This window comes from Hippocampus zosterae, chromosome 8 (genome assembly GCF_025434085.1).
Source record: "Hippocampus zosterae strain Florida chromosome 8, ASM2543408v3, whole genome shotgun sequence".
Lineage (NCBI taxonomy): Eukaryota > Metazoa > Chordata > Actinopteri > Syngnathiformes > Syngnathidae > Hippocampus > Hippocampus zosterae.
This window is the reverse complement of record NC_067458.1, coordinates 13,000,106-13,021,656: the sequence shown is the minus strand read 5'-3', so window position 1 is coordinate 13,021,656 and position 21,551 is coordinate 13,000,106. Positions and strand designations below refer to the sequence as shown.

Genomic DNA, 21,551 nt, shown 5'->3' with positions numbered 1-21,551 from the left:
ACTATCCATTTCATTTGTAAGTGAGAAAACACGCTTTCAAATTTCTGAATTGTACGTTGACGTCAAGTGCAGAGCGAGACGATGCCGTGGTGGCCAACGGCCTATGAATGCAGTATTGAGGGTGGGCGGCTCTGTTCATCCACATTGAGCACATTTGGCTAGCAAGAGAAGCTAAGCCATTCGACGCTAAAACACTACCAACATGTCGGGAAAGAGCTTTCGCGTCAGCGACGGGGACTGGATATGTCCTGATAAAAAGTAAGTTATTGTACAATATAAGGTGACCATAGATTGTTGGAATAATTGATTGTTAAGGGCCGACTGTATCTTGAAGCAGCTGCGGGTCAACTTTGTTTCGCTTGCTCGGCCCTCTACCTCGCCAGGCACAAAGTAGCGAGCAATTGTCATCAGTCTTATTATTTATCCAAGAAGCTGAATAAAACCAACACACGAAACACAAATTGGATTTACATTGGAGATATCGCGGATTTAATTTTCGCTGATTCTAATGTTTTTGGTGACTGGCTTGCAAGCTAACGAGGTGGCTAATGTTAGCTGCTATCGTCGAGCCGCTACTAACTATTGTAGGTCGTGTGGTGGTGGCGGGGGTTCATTTGAGTTTATACTCTGGCCATAAATATCAGTACACAGTTCAAGATGCAAAATGCGTCTAGAGTAGCGGACAGCTGCAGTGCTTCCTTGACTCTCTTGCACATTGGCAATTGTGTCAAGGTGCTGCACCAAGTGAACCCATGCATATTCAGTGTCTTTTAGCTTTGTTTTTAACTCATTGCTTACATGTGTATTAAATGTTTTTTTCCAGGTGTGGAAATGTGAACTTTGCAAGGAGAACAAGTTGTAATAGATGTGGAAGAGGTGAGTGTGCGGCGAAATTCCTGTTTACTCTGTCGGGTGGTGTTTCTCAAGCTTTATCCCGTCAAAGTGCATCTTGCATGAGAAACAAACCTTTGTTTACTGGGTGTGAAATGTGGGCCCGTTTTGTTGAACATCAACTGAGCTATTTTAGTACTGTACTGTTTGAATGGCAACAGGTAAATACACAGATTAATTGGAGCTTCTGCCACCTAGTGGAACAACATATCATTGTTTTGCATTATACTATACGTCACTGGCATACCTGTATGAATAAATACATATGTTGTACACAAATAAATTTTGAAACAATGAAGTGGATTTGGATAATTTTCTGCAGCACATCTTATAGTATCTCACGGGACATGAGTTAGTTGGGAATCGCTGAGCTCAGATTTTTGAACTCCACCGTATTTGGGTTTTTGTTGGTTTGTTGAGTGCAGAGAAAACCACAGAGGCCAAGATGATGAAAGCAGGAGGAACAGAGATTGGGAAAACTCTGGCAGATAAGAGCAGAGGACTGTTCAGCGCAAATGATTGGCAATGTAAAACGTAAGTGTCAATTGTGACCGCATTTTTATCAAGGTGAATGTCCTTTTATTTTATGCTCTTGTTTATTGTCATTTCTCTCGGCCTCATGAAGATGTGGAAACGTTAACTGGGCGAGGCGGTCGGAGTGCAACATGTGTAACACTCCCAAATATGCCAAGCTTGAAGAAAGGACAGGTAATTTAGCAGAATGTGCCGCATTGTAGTATCTGTTCAATTATGCAGTACAATTTCTTATCCATGTCTCTCCGATATACTTTCAGGTTATGGTGGCGGTTTTAATGAAAGGGAAAATGTGGAATATATTGAGCGAGAGGAATCTGATGGTGAATATGATGAGGTGCGCCCTGGTGCATTTTTGTAAATGAGTGTGCATATTGTAGTTATTCAGTGACAATCATGCCACCTCATTATTTTAGCAGCAATAAGGAGCTTCTTGGAAAGTAGTTTATAAAAATGTAAATGCCTCGACAGTGTTTATGCATAATCCGTGTAGCATTCGCTCATTGATTGGTCAAACAAAACAAACTTTAAAAAAACTGTCATGACTGATCTCAATATTTGCTCGAAAGACAAAAAAAAAAAAAAAAAGACCACCACTGGATTAGTATTTTGTGTATTAATGGGTAAAAAAAACATGTGGTTTGATTTGGACATTTCTGATGCACGACAACTTCTTTTATTTCTATTGAGGCTTAAGGCATGAGCACACTTGGGGGGGGGGGGGGGGACACATCACAACTCAATCATCAAACGCAAAAAAATCGGCGTTCTTTGAAAATGTTTCTTTCCTTTAAAAAAGTCTGACTTGGATAGATATATTAAGTTGTAAAACAATGTCCAGTTAGATGCTTGATGTCAGAAAACTCCATTGAATTTTCACCAAAATGTATGCAGTCCTCACTACCCATGATCATTTTAACGACTGCAAGTATTAGAACCTTCGTTGAGGGGACCACTTATTGGTTATACACTACAAGTAAAAATATTGGGATGATCCTTCTGATAATTTCGGTAGTTGAGGTTCGCATAAGTATTGACATTGCACATGAATTTTGGTGGTTATGGTAGCAAATTTATGACATGACGCATGGTTTTCGACTGCCCTCTCGTCTTCTTCCCCATAGCGATACCGGTAAATAACCGCTAGAGGGAGCCTCGCCATCTTTAAGCCACGAGAGTCTCTTCCATGCATTCACTTCAGTTGAATTATTCGGCTCTAAATATCTTATAACTTTTTGAATTCCATACGGACCTTGACACAGATATGTTTGATAAAGACATCAGACACGCTGTTAGGATAGCAGAAACGTGGGGATTTTTTTATTATCTGCATTTTCATAACATGTAAGGTTAATGTTTATGGTCAAGCACCTCTGAGGTTTGAAGATGTCGTATTGTGTCTGACATGGCTTCAGCATCTCGGCTCTTTGTCGGTAATAGTCACTGAGGGTGCGTGTGTGCAGGGGGAGTCGGAGTCTGAAGAGACCTGGAATGGGCTCACAATGTGGTATTGACAACCACCGTTTTATATTGTCATTTGTCGTGGCCACCAGTTATCAAAATCTTACTGTGCTTTGTATCGAAACCCGCATCGTTACAATTACAGAGTGGCATCGCTCAAAGATTATTGTTTTAATACAGTGCTATTACAAAGTGCTTTATACAACATTTAGCATAACAATAATACAACAGAACATATGGATAAAATACTGCCATTTCAGACATTTTAGTGCCATGTGCTGTTATTTGTAATTGCATTCAAGCAAACAAACTTCAAAATGTACATTGGTATTAATATTCATTTTTCATCCATCCATTTTCAACACGCAAGTCTATCCCAGCTCACTTGAGGCAGAAGGCAGACGAGATCCTGAACTGGTCACGCATGTAGAGACAAACAGACATTCACACTCGCATGCACTGAGTTGGAACACATCCCACGGTGCGCGCACAGAAGTCTGGCGAGTGTACCACTATACCTTCAGTGACTCAGTAATATGTTAATGCTTATTTATTATAAGACTTGTCAGATATTGAAATAGATTTATGATAACACAAAAAAAGATACTTTCTATATACACATGGCCCATGCATCTAATTGGAAACTGTTTTTCAACGTACCATTCCCTTTAAATGTCGCAAAAATGTTTTGAGAAACATTTTCACCACACACTTTTTTGGTATCGTAGCAGCGTATGACATTTGCAATAAGAAAAATGAGAATGGCTTAAAATTCACTGACTCATATTTTTTAAATTCATGCCTAATTCTCAATGTAAATTGATGAAGTTCCTTCGAATCAGGTGACGGCTCGCTTGTGGTTTTTTTCATCCGGTTCACGCAGGCTTGTGTGTGTGCTTGAACAAGGACATACTTATAAATGACGAACGTATACCTAACAAGCTATAAATGACACGAGGAAATAAATGTCATGATGCCGCAGAGCATCCAGACTGATGGAAATATACAAGGATGAATCTGTACGAGCAGACAAAGAAATCGAAGTAGGTGGCCTAACTGTTAACTTGTCTGTTCACTCCGTTTTGGTTGCAAACTCTTCTCTTTGACATGTACATTTTGGTGAATGCCGTGGGCTAGAACACAACACGTTAGTGGCATTACAAAATGTATAATCTACTACTTTACTACCAAAGCATAGAGGTGACCAATGAGTGCCGTTCTGTTGTGAGGTTCTTGTTGAAGAGCAACGACATTGTTGATGGTGTCCTAACCGCATGGGAAAAGGCACTTTCTAACAATAAGTTGACATCTGATTTATGTCGCAGTTTGGGAGGAAAAAGAAAAAGTATCGTGGGAAGAATAGTAGCAAGACGTCTTCCTCAAAAGGAAGTGAAAAGAAAGAAACGGCAAAAAAGGTTCAGCCTCCCCCGCAGCAGGAGGATGACGAAGAAGAGGATGACGATGAGGAAGACGGTGACCTGTCCAAGTACAAACTCGATGTAAGCACACAGGCCGCAGCGTGACACAAGACCTTTAGCGCAAGCAGGCTGTAGAGCACGCTGGCTTTTGAAAGCATTTAACAATCTTGGAGAAGGTGTCTTGACGTTTTAACATCAGCAGAAACTTGCCATTCAGGATGATGACGAAGACGACGAAGACGGTGACCTGTCCAAGTACGACCTGGATGCCAGCGATGAAGAGAAGGAGCAAGTGAAGAAAAGGGGCAGCCGCTCTGGCTCGTCCCGTTCCCGCTCGTCCTCGCGCTCATCCAGCTCAAGTTCTCGGTCGAGGTCCAGGTAAACGGGTGCAGGTCAAGGGTAACTCCCGGAAAAATGTCAGTATCAGCTCTCAACTTTCCTTCTGATGAACCGATCGACATACTTTCCATGTTGCTGCTTCCTGTTTGTCCATTTGTTTTGATCGTGGTTTAGTCCCTCCCCTACCGTGCTGTCAAGGCGGTGTAGACTGAATGAGCCCTTGTAATACTGTATGTGAAGCTCCGTCCGTGTTGAAATGATTTGATGCGGCGAATCCATTCACAAGCTGCATTTAACTTGCCACCACAACAGATGGGGCTTTAAGCGCAAGTTTTGAAGCCAATGTGGAAGGCTGGCTGTTTGTAAGCTGTTACTCTGAAGGCGTTAACTGCAAATTGTGAGGTCGTGCAAAAGAGACGAGTCAAAATTAAACACTGCTTTTCTTGTCCTTGAACCCCCCACGTAACTTGTGGTAAAGATTTACGGTACATGGCATCGATGTGTAGCACAATGATGGTTCCTCTTAACAATATTGGAGAGATTTTGTGTGTTTTTGTCTTTCAGATCCGGCTCTAGGAGCTCCTCTAGTTCCCGATCCAGATCTCGCTCGAGGTCCCGCTCCAGGTGAATGAGGTGACATGCACTCTCTCCCCGCAGAGAGTGTTTGAATGGGGCCCCAAGGCTCCCCAAAAAGTGTTATTTGTGGCTGTAACTAGCAATACACAACAACAACAAAAGCATCCCTTTTTATTAAAGGACCGATCATATTTGGTTCCTTTAGGTACATATTTGACCCCAATGTCATTTATCATAGTTGCAATTTGGCCCATCTTGAAAATCTTTGTCCTCTGGATGTGCTCATACCTGGTCTTAGTATACTCTCGAGTGTCGTTGACCAAAGTCGACGGATCAGTACCTTTTAAAGCCGTAGCTTGTACTCTGAGGCTTCATCCTGGGATGATCTTTGCCAGACCCTTCTGACCTCAGTGCTTGGTTTATCCCTCCAAAAGATCCAGCTCCAGGTCTGGAAAGGGCTCCTCGCCTCGGAAGAGGTCAGTCTCCCTGCCTTCCTCACCCGAGGGGGGACAGAAGCGGAGTCGCTCCAGGTCGTCATCTGGAGGCAGAAAACGGAGACGCTCTCGATCCCGTTCGTCCGAAAGGTTTGGGTTTAAAGTGGAATACCACAGTGGCACTCACTATAGCCGTTTTCTCGCCTCGCTCACGACCTTGTCGTGCTGGTTTTCAAGCGCTGACCTTGACCTGACACCGTACAAGTATGCTGTGCTGAATGTTGATGACTGTCGGTGCTGACGTGTCTCCCCTTCCCATCATGTTATGTGCTTTCAGGCGCAGCAACCAGTCCTCCGGATCGTCCCATTCTGGCTCCAGTTCTAAACAGGAAAAAAAATAATTATAATGCCTCAGTGAAATGAACCTTGGTGCAAGTGCATGTTACCATGAGAGGAACGACAAATCCTTATACAGTATACTGTTCACCGTCCCGATTCACACACACACACTGTAGTAGCAACGCTTCCTATCCTTCAACACCCTCTTTGTCCAACTTGTGATTTGTGTCTCCCAATATATATACATGGCCAAATAATGTAATTGGATGGTCCGTATTTTGGGCTAATGTTGGTGGCAGTATTTCTATTGATCTTTGGGGAAATTTACATTCTCCCTCAGGACACACCCATTTTAAATATAAATGCATCTGTTTGGGGACAAGTAGAACTCATTACCGGTACAGACATTTTACTTTGTTTTTAAGGTAAGTATTACCAAGTTTTCTTCACAAACGGCACCAATTTCAATACATTTAGGCATCAATGTTTCCATTTGTGTTTACCAGAGGAAGGAGCAGATTCGATTAACATTTATTACTGTTCAAGACTTTTTTTAAGCACATTGTGACCATTCATGCTTTATATATGATAGTATGTGTCCGTGTGTAAATAAAGTCTTGTCAACTTCGTACCTTGTCATTTATCTGAAAGTGTCCTGCATACAAAATGTCAAACCTGACAATGTGTGGTTTCTCTTTTCCCTGCAATTGGTTTGTATCTCGTTATTTAATCAGATGCAGCGTCTTAAGTACAGTGATCCTTCGCTATTTTTTCAAATATTCATTTTGTTTTCATATACATTGAGTACAGTACTGTATATGTTGTTCTGTGTGACTAGCTGTTTTGCTGACTTTCGCAGCTTCTTGCGGACCGTTTGCGGACTTTTTAAAAAAATGTTAATTGGTCGCTACTTCGCGGATTTTCGTTGATCGCTTTTGGTTTTGGTCCCCATTAACCGCGACAAACGAGGGATTACTATACTTCAACTTGTAGACAAAAATGCTCCTCTGCCGTTCGAGCTTCGATAGGTAGAAGACTGATGAGACACTCATGCTTTTTGCAGCGTTGTTGTTGACTTTCTAATTGAAATTCTCGAACCCCGTCGCCATATGAACGATTTATAAGTAAAGTATACTTGGGCATGTAACCGTCCTGTAACTCAACCAAGGTCATTCTCTTGAGAACTCAGAACGTGAACTCAGCCGGATGGCATCGCGTGTACAGGTATTACCGGGACTAGACCTCAAGTTTTACTGGGGCGTTTTAAGATTTGAAAGAAAAATAACCTTAAAAAAAAACACCAGCATACAAATGGACGAAGAGGTCATCCATCCAAATCAGAGAGATACTTGATGCTGCCCAATACATGTTTTAAATAAGAATCACATTATGGACGATGTCATAGACTATCGATTGCATCCAGGGCACCAAATTCTGTATGCGTATTTGCGTTGTGTTAAGCTCTGACAGGTAAGAATGGTGTGTCTAGAGCAGGGGTGGGCAATTATTTTTTGCATAGGGCCACATGAGAACCAGAAAATATTATGGAGGGCCGGATCAAAAGGGTGAACTAAATTCAACATAATATTCATTGGATTTCTTTATTTAAAAAGCAGTATTTTGCATTTTTTGGCATGTTTTTCAGACTTTAGGAGTACATGATTATGTCGTATCGAACGGGATTTGCTTGATTTGGCGCAACGGCGGGCTTCCGTATCGTCTCCCCCTTCCTCCCTATGCTCTGCAACTTCAACTAACTGTGCCACCTGGCGTTTAAATGTCTGTCATTACAAGTCCAAATGAAATGAATGCAGTCGTTGACTTTGAACCATAATTGTGTACCAACTTTCGGCGAGCCGGATTAAAAAGACCAACGGGCCGGATTTGGCCCGCGGGCCGTAGTTTGCCTACCAATGGTCTAGCGCCAGCATCCTTTCCTTATCTCGGGTGTGTGACGGCACGAAAATGCTTAACATTTTTACGTCTATCTGGTAGTTTGGAACGCAGAAAGTATTTTCTGTTAAATTACGATGATAGACCCAACATTCCTGTTCTCAAACTGGGGTAGGAGCTCGCCCACAATGTCAATAAAAAAACAACAAATTAAAACGTCACTTCATACATTTCAAACTGCATTTACTTTTTTTGTTTTTACGTTTTATTTTTGAGGAGGCAGTGGCAGGATCCCTCCCCGCCAGTCCCGCCTCCGGCGCGTCAAGGGGCTGAGGGCGCTTTTACGCACAGAGCCGCTCGGCTCAGTGTGGATCTCTGAAGAGATGGTGCACACGCGCACGTCTTCTGTGATTCGCCTGCGCTTCTTAGCCCGTCCGAAAGGATGACTTCGGACAAGTGTGACTTTCTTGAGGGCTCGAAAAACAGAATAGGAGCTATGCTGACTTCCAATGTGACCAGGTCAACCGGTGAAGAAAACGTCACCAGGACAGAGGTCGGTTGCGGTTACGTATCGGTTGTCTTTCCCATCACCATGATGGCCACGGGCATGGTGGGAAACTCTTTGGCTCTCATCCTGGTCTACATCTCCTACAGGAAGAAGGAGAACAGAAGGAAGAAGTCCTTCTTGCTTTGCATTGGGTCGCTAGCGCTAACAGACCTGTTCGGCCAGCTCCTGACGAGTCCGATAGTGATCTCGGTTTATCGCGCCGACCTGAGATGGGAGCGCATCGACTCGTCTGGCAACCTGTGCGCGTTCTTCGGCGTATGCATGACCACTTTCGGCCTGTGTGCGCTCTTCATGGCCAGCGCCATGGCCGTGGAAAGGGCCACGGCCATCACCAACCCGCATTGGTACTCCAACCACATGAAGACCAGCGTGACCAAACAGACTCTGGTGGTCATCTGGTGCCTGGTGTTGCTCTTCGCCCTCCTGCCCGTGGCAGGGGTGGGCAAGTATACGCGCCAGTGGCCCGGCACCTGGTGCTTTATCAGCACCGGGGACAGAGAAGTGCCGGGGAACATCTTTTTCGCCTTCACTTTTGCCTTACTGGGGATTTTCTCGCTGCTTGTCACGGTATCCTGCAACGTGGTGACCATCCGCGGCCTGATTGTTCGCTGTAAAACCAAGTCTGGCACGTCTCAGGCCTCCAAACACTGGGAAAGACTCACCACGGAGACCGTCATTCAACTCATGGGGATTATGTGCGTCTTGCTTGTGTGCTGGTCTCCTCTATTGGTATGTTTTCATTACTTCCTTACAGTGTAGTTGACCATGTTTTCCACCCTCAATAGAGCCAAGGCACATGCAATGGATATAAATGTCTACACCCCGCTGTTCAAATGTTTAGCTTTGTTGTTTTGTAAGACAAAAAGTGGCCCGTAAGGGTATGATCTGTAAAATGCAGATCAGCTGAGAATTTTTTTAATCATCTTTTTGAGAGAAGGAATAAAGAGAAACGACATAAGGTTGTGTTGAGAATTAACCAATCACATTAAAAATCATGGTAAATGGGAGTCAGCATACATCTATCACTATTTTAAGTATGTTAAATTTGGCTTCATAACCTTTTCAGTCATCCTACAGCACAAGTCAGAATCAGAATCAGAATCAGAATCATCTTTATTGGCCAAGTATGTAGAACACACAAGGAATTTGTCTCCGGTATAACACGCTGCACTAGTATCATCGTAAACAACAAAATCATTGAACCATTTTAGAGTATACCAGTAGTTTTGTAATACCATTTTGTGGTGCAAGAAGAGTGACTATGTCAGTGACTGTTTAAGGAGTTAATGGCTAGAGGGAAGAAGCTGTTTAAGTGTCTACTGGATTTGGTACGCATAGATCTGTAGCGTCTGCCTGAGGGGAGTGGCTGAAAAAGGTGGTGGGCAGGGTGCGGGGGATCCAGGAGGATTTTCCGTGCCCTTGTCTTGATTCTTGCTCCTTGCTCCTGACGAGTCCGATAGTGATCTCGGTTTATCGCGCCGACCTGAGATGGGAGCGCATCGTGATCTGCAGAAAGCTTCCACAGCATCAGAGGGGTCTTATTGCTCAAACGTATCAGTCAGGAGCAGTGTCAACCCCCTCCCCCCCAAAAAAAACAGGGAAGGACAGTAAATAACATGGAACACAGTAAAACAATCATCAATTGGAGAAAATATGACACCGCAGTGACAGTAACAACTGGATGTGCCTCAAAATGATGAAAAGATGAGAAAGGATGCTCCCAATAGGCCAACAGCAACAGTGATGGAGCTGCAGAAGTTTCTGGAAAGTACTGGCTCAAAAGTACATGTCAGCAGTCTCCCATTTTTTCGTATGTCGGGGCTATGGAGTAGAATGACAAGACAGGAGCTCTATCTGACAAAGAAAAATATCAAAGCAGACAAAGCCTCCTAGAACAACTTTGTGTGGGGTTGTACTTTAAATGATGGCAGTTGTATACTGACTCCAATTTAGCATGTCTGATGTTATTTGTTAATTTTGAACACACCCACTTTCCACGTGTAGGATGAAATGATTTGTCTTATTTTTTTTTTAATTTGTCTTTTTTTTTTAATCAGAGATGTGGTCAATATTTGAACAGAGCATGTAGAGTTTTTATGTATTTCACATTTAGCATCGGCAAAGAAGTTACAGCACAAAAAAAATCGTCACAAGCAGTATTGCCTTTATGCTGAAGGAATGATAACGCATTTTAATTGTACCAAATGGAAGTGCATTTAATTGTTCTGATTGTCATTGGGATGGATACATAGATAGATACATTGATAGATAAATAGATACTGTAGATAGATTAAAAAAGACATTATTTGAAGTGAATGCACTTGTTTTTGTGGAAATGAAATGTACAAATGGGAAAGTAGATAAATTCCCATTGATCACCTGATAGCAAATGGCACAATAATCTGCCATATTCTAAGGGTTGGAATCAATGAAGTGAAGCCCTATTGATCGTCTTCCACAATTCTGTTAATAGTTTGTTGTTGGATCACTTTGAAGTTGGACATGTGACATAGAATGTTTCCGACTTCCCTGCACAAGTGCAGCGATATATGACATTAGCCACTTTAATTTTTTTTAACAGATGTAAAGCATCATAAAAATCTAATACAGTCGTTCTTTTTGAGGTCCTATAATTCCGGCCCTGGGAAGTGGTTTATGATGAAGCAAGGAAAATGATTGCTTTTTTGTCCAGGATGTCTTCTAGTGAGTGATGATTACATCCTAAAAAGTGTGATTGTAAAAAAGCTGTCATGAAAATGTAATGCTCAAGTGTTCCATTATTTGCTTCTGATGAGGTATAAAACCGTTGCGACATTCTGTTATGATAACACAATACGTAAGCAATTCAACGGGCAGATATGGACACATATGCAAAAAAAAAAATAATGTGCGCATGCGCGCACACACCGCCACGCATTTGCAGCTGTTTGTCTCTGGAGATGCTTCATCTCCTTTCAGCAGCACACTAACAAGAGCAGACACCACAGTGTTCCGTTTGATCCGACGCTAGCCGAAAAAAAAGGGTGTCCATTTTCGTGCCTCAAATTAGAATCCAAGAGGACAATAATTGCATTTCACGGTGCGTACCTTTAAAAGTGCTGAAAATGTTGGCGTATATTTTCAAGCTGACAGACTGTACTTTTCGTTTCCTCACATTGCCAGGCCTTGAGCAGATGAATGGTGCCCTCCCACCCTCCCGATTCCTCCTCAAACACTATCCCTGCTATCCATTAAGGGCCAATCCACTTAGCTGAGTTCTGTTCCAGGGGTCTGCTGCATGAATTTTGAGGGCATGCATTGTCAGTCACATGTGTAATTGTTTGACCAAGGACGTTATTAGATAGCACATGTCTGTGAGTTCGCGGTGTTTGTAAAGCGGGGTCCCCGTCCCGTGACGGCTGCGTATTGTCATCCTGGAGCCGCATTTAAAGAGGCAACAAATTGGACTAAATATGATCATGAATGCATTGTTATAGTTTACGTTTTGTATTCTTGCATTTTGGTGATTTGGAAATTGAATGTGAATCTGGGAGCTGCCTCTCTCCCTGCTGCTATCGCCGCAGACTGTTTCACTCTAAAAACACTTGGGTCAAAAATAACCCAATTTGGGTGAAAAGGGACCATTCCCACAGCCTGACTCAATTTGACCGAACGTTCTGGTTGTGTTTTTTTTTTCCAGTGAATTTCTTTGAGGTAGAATCATCCTGATAATTCTGGATGATGTCAGGCGATGGGAAATAATGAAGAATCTTATTTGATCTGTTTTTATTTTGATTAAAAGAATATGTATGACTTAGGCGGCCCGGTGGGCCAATTTTTAGCACGTCGGCCTCACAGTGCAGAGGTGCATGGTTCGATTCCGGCTATGGCCTTCCTGTGTGGAGTTTGCATGTTCTCCCCGTGCCTGCGTGGATTTTTTACTCTGGTTTCCTCCCACACTCCAAAAAATAACATGTGGCAGGTTAATGGAAGACTTGTCCCTAGGTGTTAGTGGGAGCGCGGATGGTTGTTTGTCTATGTGTGCCCTGTGATTGGCTGGCAACCACTTCAGGGTATCTGGGATAACCTCCAGCACACCCCGCGACCCTTGTAAAGATCAGCAGATCAGAAAATGGATAAAGGAATGGATGGATGAACTATGTCTTAAAGAGCCAATGTGGCTCTTTAAGACATAGTTCTTATAAGGGCGGACAAGCTTAAGATTGCATTTCTGTACTTCTTAAAGAATATGCAAAAATGTTCACTGACAAGCCAGCACCTCAAATCATCAATCTTGCCCTTGTACAAAGTCGATGTAAGACCCAAGGAACCAGAGATTGAGTTACCTGCATACAACATACCGGTAATCCTTTCCTGTTCATCCAGATCTCGTAATGCCTGAATGATTCTGCAACAAGATTTAAATCTCACACAGGATTCCCAACTATCTGACTGCCCGTTGTGTCACACCACAGCAGTTCAGTACATCAAGCTAAACAATAAATGATACACGTGTCGTTTCTTTAACTTTGTCCGAGTAAATCTCTGACAACTGGTCAAATAAATTAATTTAACCCATCCATCCATCCATCCCTTTTCAACACCGCTTCTCCTGAACAGGGTTGCGGGGAGTTGCTCGTGCCTATCCCAGCTAACTTTGGGCGGAAGGCAGATGATACCCTGAGCTGTTCGGCAGTCAGTCGTAGGGCACATATAGAGACAGACTCACACACACAACCACACCGACACCGACAACTCTCACGCTGCCCCCACACATGTACCACTACACCATCAGTGACCCTCATTAAGTTCTGGTTTTAAAATAAACTACCGGTACTGTAAAGTTGGATTTATGGATAATGTCACACCACACATATTGCACAAAAACCGGGTTGTTTAAAAAAAACATTTTAAATTTGGATGTAATTGGTCGAAGTTGCAGGTTCGTTCCTTTTTGACCCAAATTGGCTAATTTCTGACCCAACTGTTTTTAGAGTGTTCAGTTGTTTGTTTTGGCAGTTACTCCCTGCAGACCCATTAGAACAGTGGTCCCCAAACTTTTTCCTGTGAGGGCCACATAACTATTCGCTTCTCTGATGTGGGGGGCCGTGGTCAGTTTGTAACAGCAAAATTGTGACTGCAAGAGTACCTAGACGTAAAAATGTATTGTTTCCCAGAAACCCACACAAAATCAAACAACTTTTTTTAATACACTCTACACTATTAAAGACGTCTTTCTTCTCGGGACACACCACCTCTGCGACAGCATTCATGCATTTCTTGACAAACTCTCCTTACCGCTGCTTGCTATCAGTTGAGCAAACCGAAAGCTAGCCCGAAAAAATGGCTGGTTCAGCTGAGCTTGGCGTAGAAATGAGCCAACGTTCCTCTTTTTAGCGTTGACAGTTTGTCTGCTCTCATTTGCTCATGCAAAAAAATCGTACTTGTTGTTGTGACGGGATTCATAGTGTCTCCGCAGATTGTATTCTTTGAATACCGCCACCGACAGATGAGACAGACAATCTTTTCTTTGCATTGAAAAAAAAAAAATAGTTTCTCCATTTTGGGTTAAATTCTCTGTATTCTGAATATTTTTTTTCTCTTACCTCACCTTTTCGCCATGATTACGTTCTCTTTGAGAGGGACGGGTTCAGGATTTTTTTTTTCTGGGGTTGCCAGATAACGGCACAGACCGCAGAAGGATGGAACAAATGTCACGTTATATCTGTTTATGAAATTGTTACTAGCTAATAGTTAATCATGAAAATAGTTCATAACTAAGGAATATTTTTTTGCAAAAGCCAAATTTTATGCAAAAATACAAATATACATAGATGAAAAATAAATCAAAAGACTCTCTGGTATTGTTCAGGGGGGCCGGACCAAATGTGGAGGTGGGGCTGATCCGGCCCGCGGGCCGTGGTTTGGTGACATCTGCATTAAAAGGTAAAACAAAAAAACATACTCTCTAGGGTGTAAGTCCGCTCGTCCAAAAGCTTCCATTCCTTGCTCCGGTAAGCTCCTTTATTGATGAGGTAGTGTGTTTTGGGCCATTACCTTACTACATGACGAGGGAACTCTGTATCAGTTGCATTGCATCTTTATTTAAATTGTCAGACAGATTGTTTGTGTCGACTTCTGAGTTGTCACATTACATCAGTGGAGATGAATGAGCCTGTTCCAGAAGAAGCAATGCAAGCCCATACTTTTTTTCAGATCTTAGATTTGTACTTAATCTTTGTCTCATCTGGCCGTGCAGCTTTCTCCCAGCACTTGTGAGGCTTGTCTCAGTTCTTTGTGGCAAATTTCAGCCTGGCCCGCCTCTTCCTCATTTGAATGAGTTATGCTCTTCTATTCATTTTCATCAGGGACACTTCTGCCTTCTGGGGGTTGTTGTAGATGTCATGAAAAGTTACGTTATCAGCTGCTGCTTTGTTCCTTAAGCTCCCCGTTTGACATCTGTTGCTTCATATACCAATGGTTTGTTTCCTATTCGGGATATTCCACATTGTATTCATCTCGAACAGGAATGTGCGGCCAGGGCAGAGTCTCTCTGTCCCTTTCCCTATATGTGAAGGGTTAAAAAAAAAATCTAATAATTGCATTCGATTACTTGCCATTTTAGTTCTCTGGTCCGTCCGTGCTTTACATTGTCAGTTTTTGAAGTAAAATGACAAAATCGGGATGCTTGACCACTGCTGATGCAAAAAGAACGACTGGATTGAGAGCAAGGAGGATGTTACAAATTAGCTAATGACAACCTGTACTTGTTTCAAATTAAAATGTTTTTACATAATGCCTAATAAATAAATAATTAATAAATAAATGTTTTTTCAATGACCACAATTCCATCTTTAAATGTCTCTTGTGCTCTAAACAGACATTGAATTGACGGTTAGAAAACAGAAGTTATAACTTTAAGCAAAACTTTAATAGTCTAGTAAATGATAAGTGGTTGATAATCAAAGTTGTGGTGATAGATCACTGAGATCCATGCTGACACTTCCTCTGGTGCAGGAGCAGGTGGATTTGGCGGGGCAACCAAAAATCTTTAATTATGTTTCTTTTTTCAATTCTTCCATTACATCCATCCATCCATCTTCTACCGCTTATCCGTGGCTGGGTCGCGGGGGCAACAGCTTTAGCAGGGAAGCCCAGACTTCCCTCTCCCTAGCTACTTCTTCCAGCTCTCCCCGAGGGATCCCGAGGCGGTCCCAGGCCAGCTGGGTGACATAGTCTCTCCAGCGTGTCCTGGGTCTTCCTCGTGGTCTCCTCCCGGTGGGACATGCCCGGAACACCTCACCAGGGAGGCGTTCAGGAGGCATCCGAATCAGATGCCCAAGCCACCTCATCTGGCTCCTCTCAATGTGGAGGAGAAGCGGCTCGACTCTGAGCCCCTCCCGGATGACGAGCTTCTCACCTTATCTCTAAGGGAGAGTCCGGACACCCTGTGGAGAAAACTCATTTCGGCCGCTTGTATCCGGGATCTCGTTCTTTCGGTCACGACCCATAGCTCGTAACCATAGATGAGGGTTGGAACGTAGATCGACCGGTAAATTGAGAGCTTCGCTCTTTGGCTCAGCTCCTTCTTCACCACGACAGACCGATACAACGTCCGCATCACAGCAGACGCTGCACCGATCCGCCTGTCGATCTCTCGCTCCCTCCTGCCCTCACTCGTGAACAAGACCCCAAGATACTTAAACTCCTCCACTTGGGGCAAGATCTCCCCCCCCGGAGGGGGCACTCCACCCTTTTTCGACTGAGGACCATGGTTTCAGATTTGGAGGTTCTGATTTTCATCCCAACCGCTTCACACTCGGCTGCGAAACGCTCCAGTGAGAGTTGGAGAGCCCTGTTTGAAGGAGCCAACAGCACCACATCATCTGCAAAAAGCAGGGATGCAATACTGAGGCCACCAAAACGGACCCCCTGAACGCTTCGGCTGCGCCTACAAATTCTGTCCCTAAAGGTTATGAACGGAATCGGCGACAAAGGGCAGACCTTTGCGGAGTCCAACCCTCACTGGAAACGATTCCGACTTACTGCTGGCAATGTGAACCAAACTCTGACATCGGTGGCATAGTGACCGAACAGCCCGTATCAGGGGGTTCGGTACCCCATACCCACATTGCCGCCACGACAGGCACCAACCACCTTACGGCCACAACTCGGATTCGCCGCCTCAACAATAGAGGCACGGAACACGGTCCACTCGGACTCAATCTCCCCCGTCTCCCCCGGAACATGGGAAAGGCTTTGTCGGAGGTGGGAGTTGAAACTCCTTCTGACAGGGGATTCCGCCAGAGGCTCCCAACAAACCCCCACAATACATTTGGGTCTGCCAGGACAGACCGGCATCTTCCCCCACCATCGGAGCCTACTGACCACCAGGTGGTGATCAGTTGACAGCTCCGCCCCTCTCTTCACCTGAGTGTCCAAAACATGCGGCCGCAAATCAGATGATACAACCACAAGGTCGATCATTGAACTACGGCCTAGGGTGTCCTGGTGCAAAGTGCACATATGGACACCCTTACGTTTGAACAAGGTGTTTGTTATGGACAGTCTGTGACGAGCACAGAAGTCCAAGAAGGCAAGTCCAACTATATCCAGTCCGAACTCCTCTGCCTCACACACCAGCTCGGGCTCCTTCCCTGCCAGAGAGGTGACATTCCATGTCCCAAGAGCTAGCTTCTGCAGCCGAGGATCGGACCGCCAGGGTCCCCGCCTTTGGCTGCCGCCCAGCTCGCATTGCAGCCGACCCCTTTGACCCCTCCCACAGGTAGTGAGACCATGAGAAAGGGGACCCACGTTGCCTCTTCGGGCTGAGCCCGGCCGGGCCCCATGGGTGTAGGCCCGGCCACCAGGCGCTCGCCAACGAGCCCCACCTACGGGCCTGGCTCCAGAGTGGCGCCCCGGTGACCCGTGTCCGGGCAAGGGAAACTGAGTACCATCGATTTTATTTTTCATAAGGGGCTTTGTGAGCCGTGCTTTGTCTGGTCCCTCCCCTAGGACCTGTTTGTCATGGGTGACCCTGTCAGGGGCATAAAGCCCCAGACAACTTAGCCCCTAGGATCATTGGGACACACAAACCCCTCCACCACGGTAAGGTGACGGCTCACGGAGAGGTTCTTCCTTTACATATAAAAAAATAGTGATTCTCAAAATAAAATATAATCTGTTTCTTACCTAAAGATCCCACTTTAGGTTTCCGATCTGCTTAATAACAAATAAGGTAAAACATTGGTAAACATTGATCATAAGTTAATACTCGGGGTGCAATAAAAACATCAATGTTTTCAGCCTGCAGAAAAAAAATCAAGGTACTCGCCTGAGTTCCAACTTTTTGGAGGCCATTAGATATTATTTATGTAATACATTGAAACTATAACGCATGAACATATATAATTTCTCAGTCTGTTTATTAGAAATGCATGTTAGATGATGTCCAAAGAGATTGAATGAGATTGCTGTCCCCCCCCGCCTCTCCCTCCTGCCCAGGTGCTGATGCTGAGAATGATCTCTACCCAGGTGTCCTCTCACGAGTGTAATTCCTCACCCGAGAGGTCCCATCCCAACTCGGTGCGAGATGTTCAGTTGGACTGTAACTTCTTCTTGACCGCCATCCGCCTGGCCTCACTCAACCAGATTCTGGACCCCTGGGTTTACCTGCTCCTCAGAGAGATCCTCCTTCGCAAGTTCTGCCTGGTAGCCAACGCCGTCTCCAACTGCTCCATTGAGGATCAGAAGGGGACTCAAACAGCTCTGGATGCGCTCAATAAGCAAAACCAAGAAAGCCTCCAGAAATCCCAAAGTAACACATAAGACTTGAATCAGAACAGTGTTCTGAATTGATGAGACATTGAAGTGGAGATCCTGCATGTTGACGCATTTGTTTCATTTTAAAAAAAAGTCCCCTGATCATCATGTGAATACATTTCGTGTCATATCCTATCGAGACGTCTCCTTATCCTACTTTTCAGTCATATCAATCCCAAGAAGTGTGACTCTAACTTGAAGTGATGCATCTTTCTTTTGTCATCACATTTTTACATGAAGATGTAAACCGTTTATTGTACAGGAATGATCCTATTTTTAGTGAAAAACAGAACGAAAAAAACGGGATGGAAGATTATTTATTAATGATGAATGTAGTAATATACGTTTTTGGCCAACTGCTTACAATGCTACCTATTGAATCACTGAATGTAAATTGCAAAGCAAGCTGTAACCACTGCAAGACACACAAGTCTACAGCTTCAGTGTCACAAATGTGTCCATGAATACAGTATGTGAAGTTGAATTCAAGTGTTGCGTTTATTCAAGATGTACAATACTTTTTTTTTTGAAGGATTGTGAAGTTTGTGCTAAACACCTAACAGTTGCTCAGCATGAGGAAAAGGCAACTGTAGCTTTTATGTCATGTCACCCTATTTTCCATTCCAGTTTGATATACTGTATATGTTTTTTGTTTGGGTATTTAGGGGACTAATTGCATGCTGATTTTAGGATTCTCGTGGAGGAACATTGCTAACAAGATGCCACAACTGTGCCTTCTCAGCACATTAGCCGTTTGGATGAGCTTTTGCTGGCCAGTCACGTGCATACAGTCCAAAACAGGAGCTGTGTGCTGAACAGCCTGTGTACATTTCCCATTCGGCCATGGCTCATCCACCCAATCAAGAATGTGTCATAGGTTCACCGAAATCATCCGATTAAGAACCAACGAAAGAATGAGTTAATGCATGTGCCATGAGCTTCACACATGACCTCTTGATTTCTGAACGGGAACATTTAGCTGAACAAGAAATCACCACTTGGTGTGTAATTGAGAGGCCACTCATTTCAAGTGCTGCTTTAAATAGAGAGAATCGATTCCAAGCACTTGTTCAGATGTCGATAAACATCTCCACAACATGTTTGTCACGTTGAACTTCAATGTGTTGGCTTGACCCGAACAGGTTCCACGTGAATCTGTGGAAATTATAGTTTGGTGACATTTTTAAAATCAGACAACAGGAAGAAAAATGGCTCCAGTGCTGTTTCGTTGTTCTTTTCATAATAACGGTACATAGAAAAGGGAGGTTTTAATTTTATCCCCCCCCCCCACCCCCAAATGGATATTTTAGTTGGTTCTGTCTATCTGAAAATGATAAAGGTGTATTTCCATTGTTATATAAAAAAATACATTTAATATATATATTTTTTTCTTTTGATCCACAAACATTGTCTTTGTGGTACAGATCAAAAGAAACTATCGTTATTTTTCTTTTTATTCAAAAACAACTGTTTGTTTTTTCAGATAAATATGAAATTTACATTTTTATGCCTAGAAAAACAACCAAGTATTAAAGATCTCGGTGACCGCCCTTTTATTTGGAGAGCAATGTAAAGATGGAATGATTGTATTTTTAGCAGTGGTCCGCTCAAGGAAAAAAAAAAGATACTAATGATGTGTATGTCATGTCATGAGCGGGAACTGAATAAAAGGAGGGTGTTTTCTCCAAATATTTAACCCTACTGAATTTACCAGCTTATCAGTTCTCAAAACTTTGAAGGTTATGATGCCCAAACAAGGTAATGAAGCCCAAACATCATTAGGCTTCATCAAGGTCACAAATGTTACTCTTCGTTTTTCACTTTAATTGTCATTTCTGTTCATCTACTTTAAAACAACCCAGTTCAAAAACTGTTTTGCTGACACTTTTGATGACTGACTGTCTTCCTGATAAAACAGGTTTGGCTGATCAACACACACACCTTATAATGAGCATTTGAAACGACACTGCACCTTGCATGTTTGTCTTTTAAATGAAATGGTGCAATAACTTTTATATTCACACATTTGGCAACATTAACACATTCCAAATGCATATCTGTATCATATTACGTACATGTTATACAAAGTGAACATTTTTTTATCAAACTAAAAGGCAGAAAAATGAATAAAGTGTCATTACTAATGACCCCTGAGACCCGATTCTCAGATGAGGGCTATTTACACATACACACTGCATCATTGAAATTGTTTCTTGTTTGTCCTTTTTGCTTCTGAATGTTCTATGCTTCTGTGTTGAGTCTGAGAGTAAAAAATAGGAATGATGTCATTGTGCAACCTTTGACCAAGTCTTTGAAATTGAATGCGCATATTTGATTCATTCGCAGTTGCAACGTGACTTACTTACTAATGTGGTGTTGTAATGTTGTGAGTCCAAGTCGAATAAAGAAAAGAAATACTTTGAACAGGTCTTTTTTCTGAGATAGATAGATACATAGATAGATCATTATCACCACTTATATTATCCTAGCCTTGTGTATATAATAGTACTATAACTCAATAAATAACACCGGTCAACTCATTTAGATTTTTTTTTTTCATTGCAAGATGCAAGAAAACATTTGTAAATGAATTTTTTGCTCTCATTTTCCTCCATAGCATTTCTGGTTTTCATACTACTACAACTACTACTACGACCACAACTATTACTACTACTAATATTATTATTATTATTATTAAAATAATATGTATCCTACTCTTAATAATAATAATAACATGTAACAAAAATATATATTTAGTAACATTTATGAATGAATGAACAGGATTCCCTCTTTCTCCGTGTGTCCCAGTGATCCTATGGTCAAAGTTGTCTGGGGCTTGAGGGTGAGCCACAGCAAACAGGTGCGAAGTGGTGGGACTGGACCAGTGGTGTCAAACTCATTTTTGGCGCGAGCCACATATTAGTTACCGTTTCACTTGGAGGGCTGTTATGACTAAAACCATATCTGTCATGATTCTGTTTGTGACCAACAGGTGGCACTGTAGGGCTCCCCCTGCAGCTGCATACCTGTCGGTCGTTATGTAATTGTTTAAAAGGACTCCCTACACAACCACTCAGTGTCGGGTCATTTCTTGCTTGTTTGCTCCTTTGCTGGTGTCAGGTTTGTTTCAGTCATGTTTTGGTCACTGTTATGTTTTAGCTTCAGTCACGATTTTTGTTTGATACTCTGGACTGTTTGTTTTGGATTTAGTTTTCTCTGTTTTAATACAATTTGTCAAGTGCACCCTGTTTCTCCCTCCTGCCTGCTTTTTGGGGTACACCACCACCTTGCAACGTG

General features: G+C 43.0%; 2 protein-coding genes across 4 annotated transcripts; both read left to right on the top strand.

The window, feature by feature from the left end:
• Window positions 1-90: 90 nt before the first annotated feature.
• zranb2 (zinc finger, RAN-binding domain containing 2) lies at window positions 91-6,621 on the top strand. 3 transcript variants are annotated; one of them, XM_052074623.1, is made up of 10 exons: window positions 91-258; window positions 824-876; window positions 1,317-1,425; window positions 1,517-1,599; window positions 1,686-1,762; window positions 4,212-4,385; window positions 4,522-4,682; window positions 5,208-5,267; window positions 5,654-5,803; window positions 5,991-6,621. In XM_052074623.1, exons 1-10 carry the CDS (start codon window positions 203-205, stop codon window positions 6,052-6,054), a joined length of 987 nt encoding a protein of 328 aa, XP_051930583.1. In that variant the 5' UTR covers window positions 91-202; the 3' UTR covers window positions 6,055-6,621. The 3 variants fall into 3 exon arrangements, with proteins under 3 accessions (XP_051930583.1, XP_051930582.1, XP_051930584.1); XM_052074622.1 differs by having other exon boundaries at window positions 5,654-6,621; XM_052074624.1 differs by lacking the exons at window positions 91-258; window positions 1,686-1,762 and having other exon boundaries at window positions 5,654-6,621.
• A 1,567-nt stretch (window positions 6,622-8,188) lies between these two features.
• On the top strand, window positions 8,189-20,678 carry ptger3 (prostaglandin E receptor 3 (subtype EP3)). Its single transcript, XM_052074606.1, has 2 exons — window positions 8,189-9,182; window positions 17,937-20,678. The coding sequence occupies exons 1-2, from the start codon at window positions 8,328-8,330 to the stop codon at window positions 18,258-18,260; spliced, it is 1,179 nt and encodes a 392-aa protein (XP_051930566.1). The 5' UTR covers window positions 8,189-8,327; the 3' UTR covers window positions 18,261-20,678.
• Window positions 20,679-21,551: the final 873 nt, after the last annotated feature.

Bases quoted from the DNA above. Each gene is read 5' to 3' on its own strand.
- zranb2 (XM_052074622.1), top strand. From the start codon at position 203: ATGTCGGGAAAGAGCTTTCGCGTCAGCGACGGGGACTGGATATGTCCT. The intron at 259-823 runs GTAAGTTATTGT...GTTTTTTTCCAG, and splicing joins TGGATATGTCCTGATAAAAA to GTGTGGAAATGTGAACTTTG. The intron at 4,386-4,521 runs GTAAGCACACAG...CTTGCCATTCAG, and splicing joins TGTCCAAGTACAAACTCGAT to GATGATGACGAAGACGACGA.
- ptger3 (XM_052074606.1), top strand. From the start codon at position 8,328: ATGACTTCGGACAAGTGTGACTTTCTTGAGGGCTCGAAAAACAGAATA. The intron at 9,183-17,936 runs GTATGTTTTCAT...CCTCCTGCCCAG, and splicing joins TGTGCTGGTCTCCTCTATTG to GTGCTGATGCTGAGAATGAT.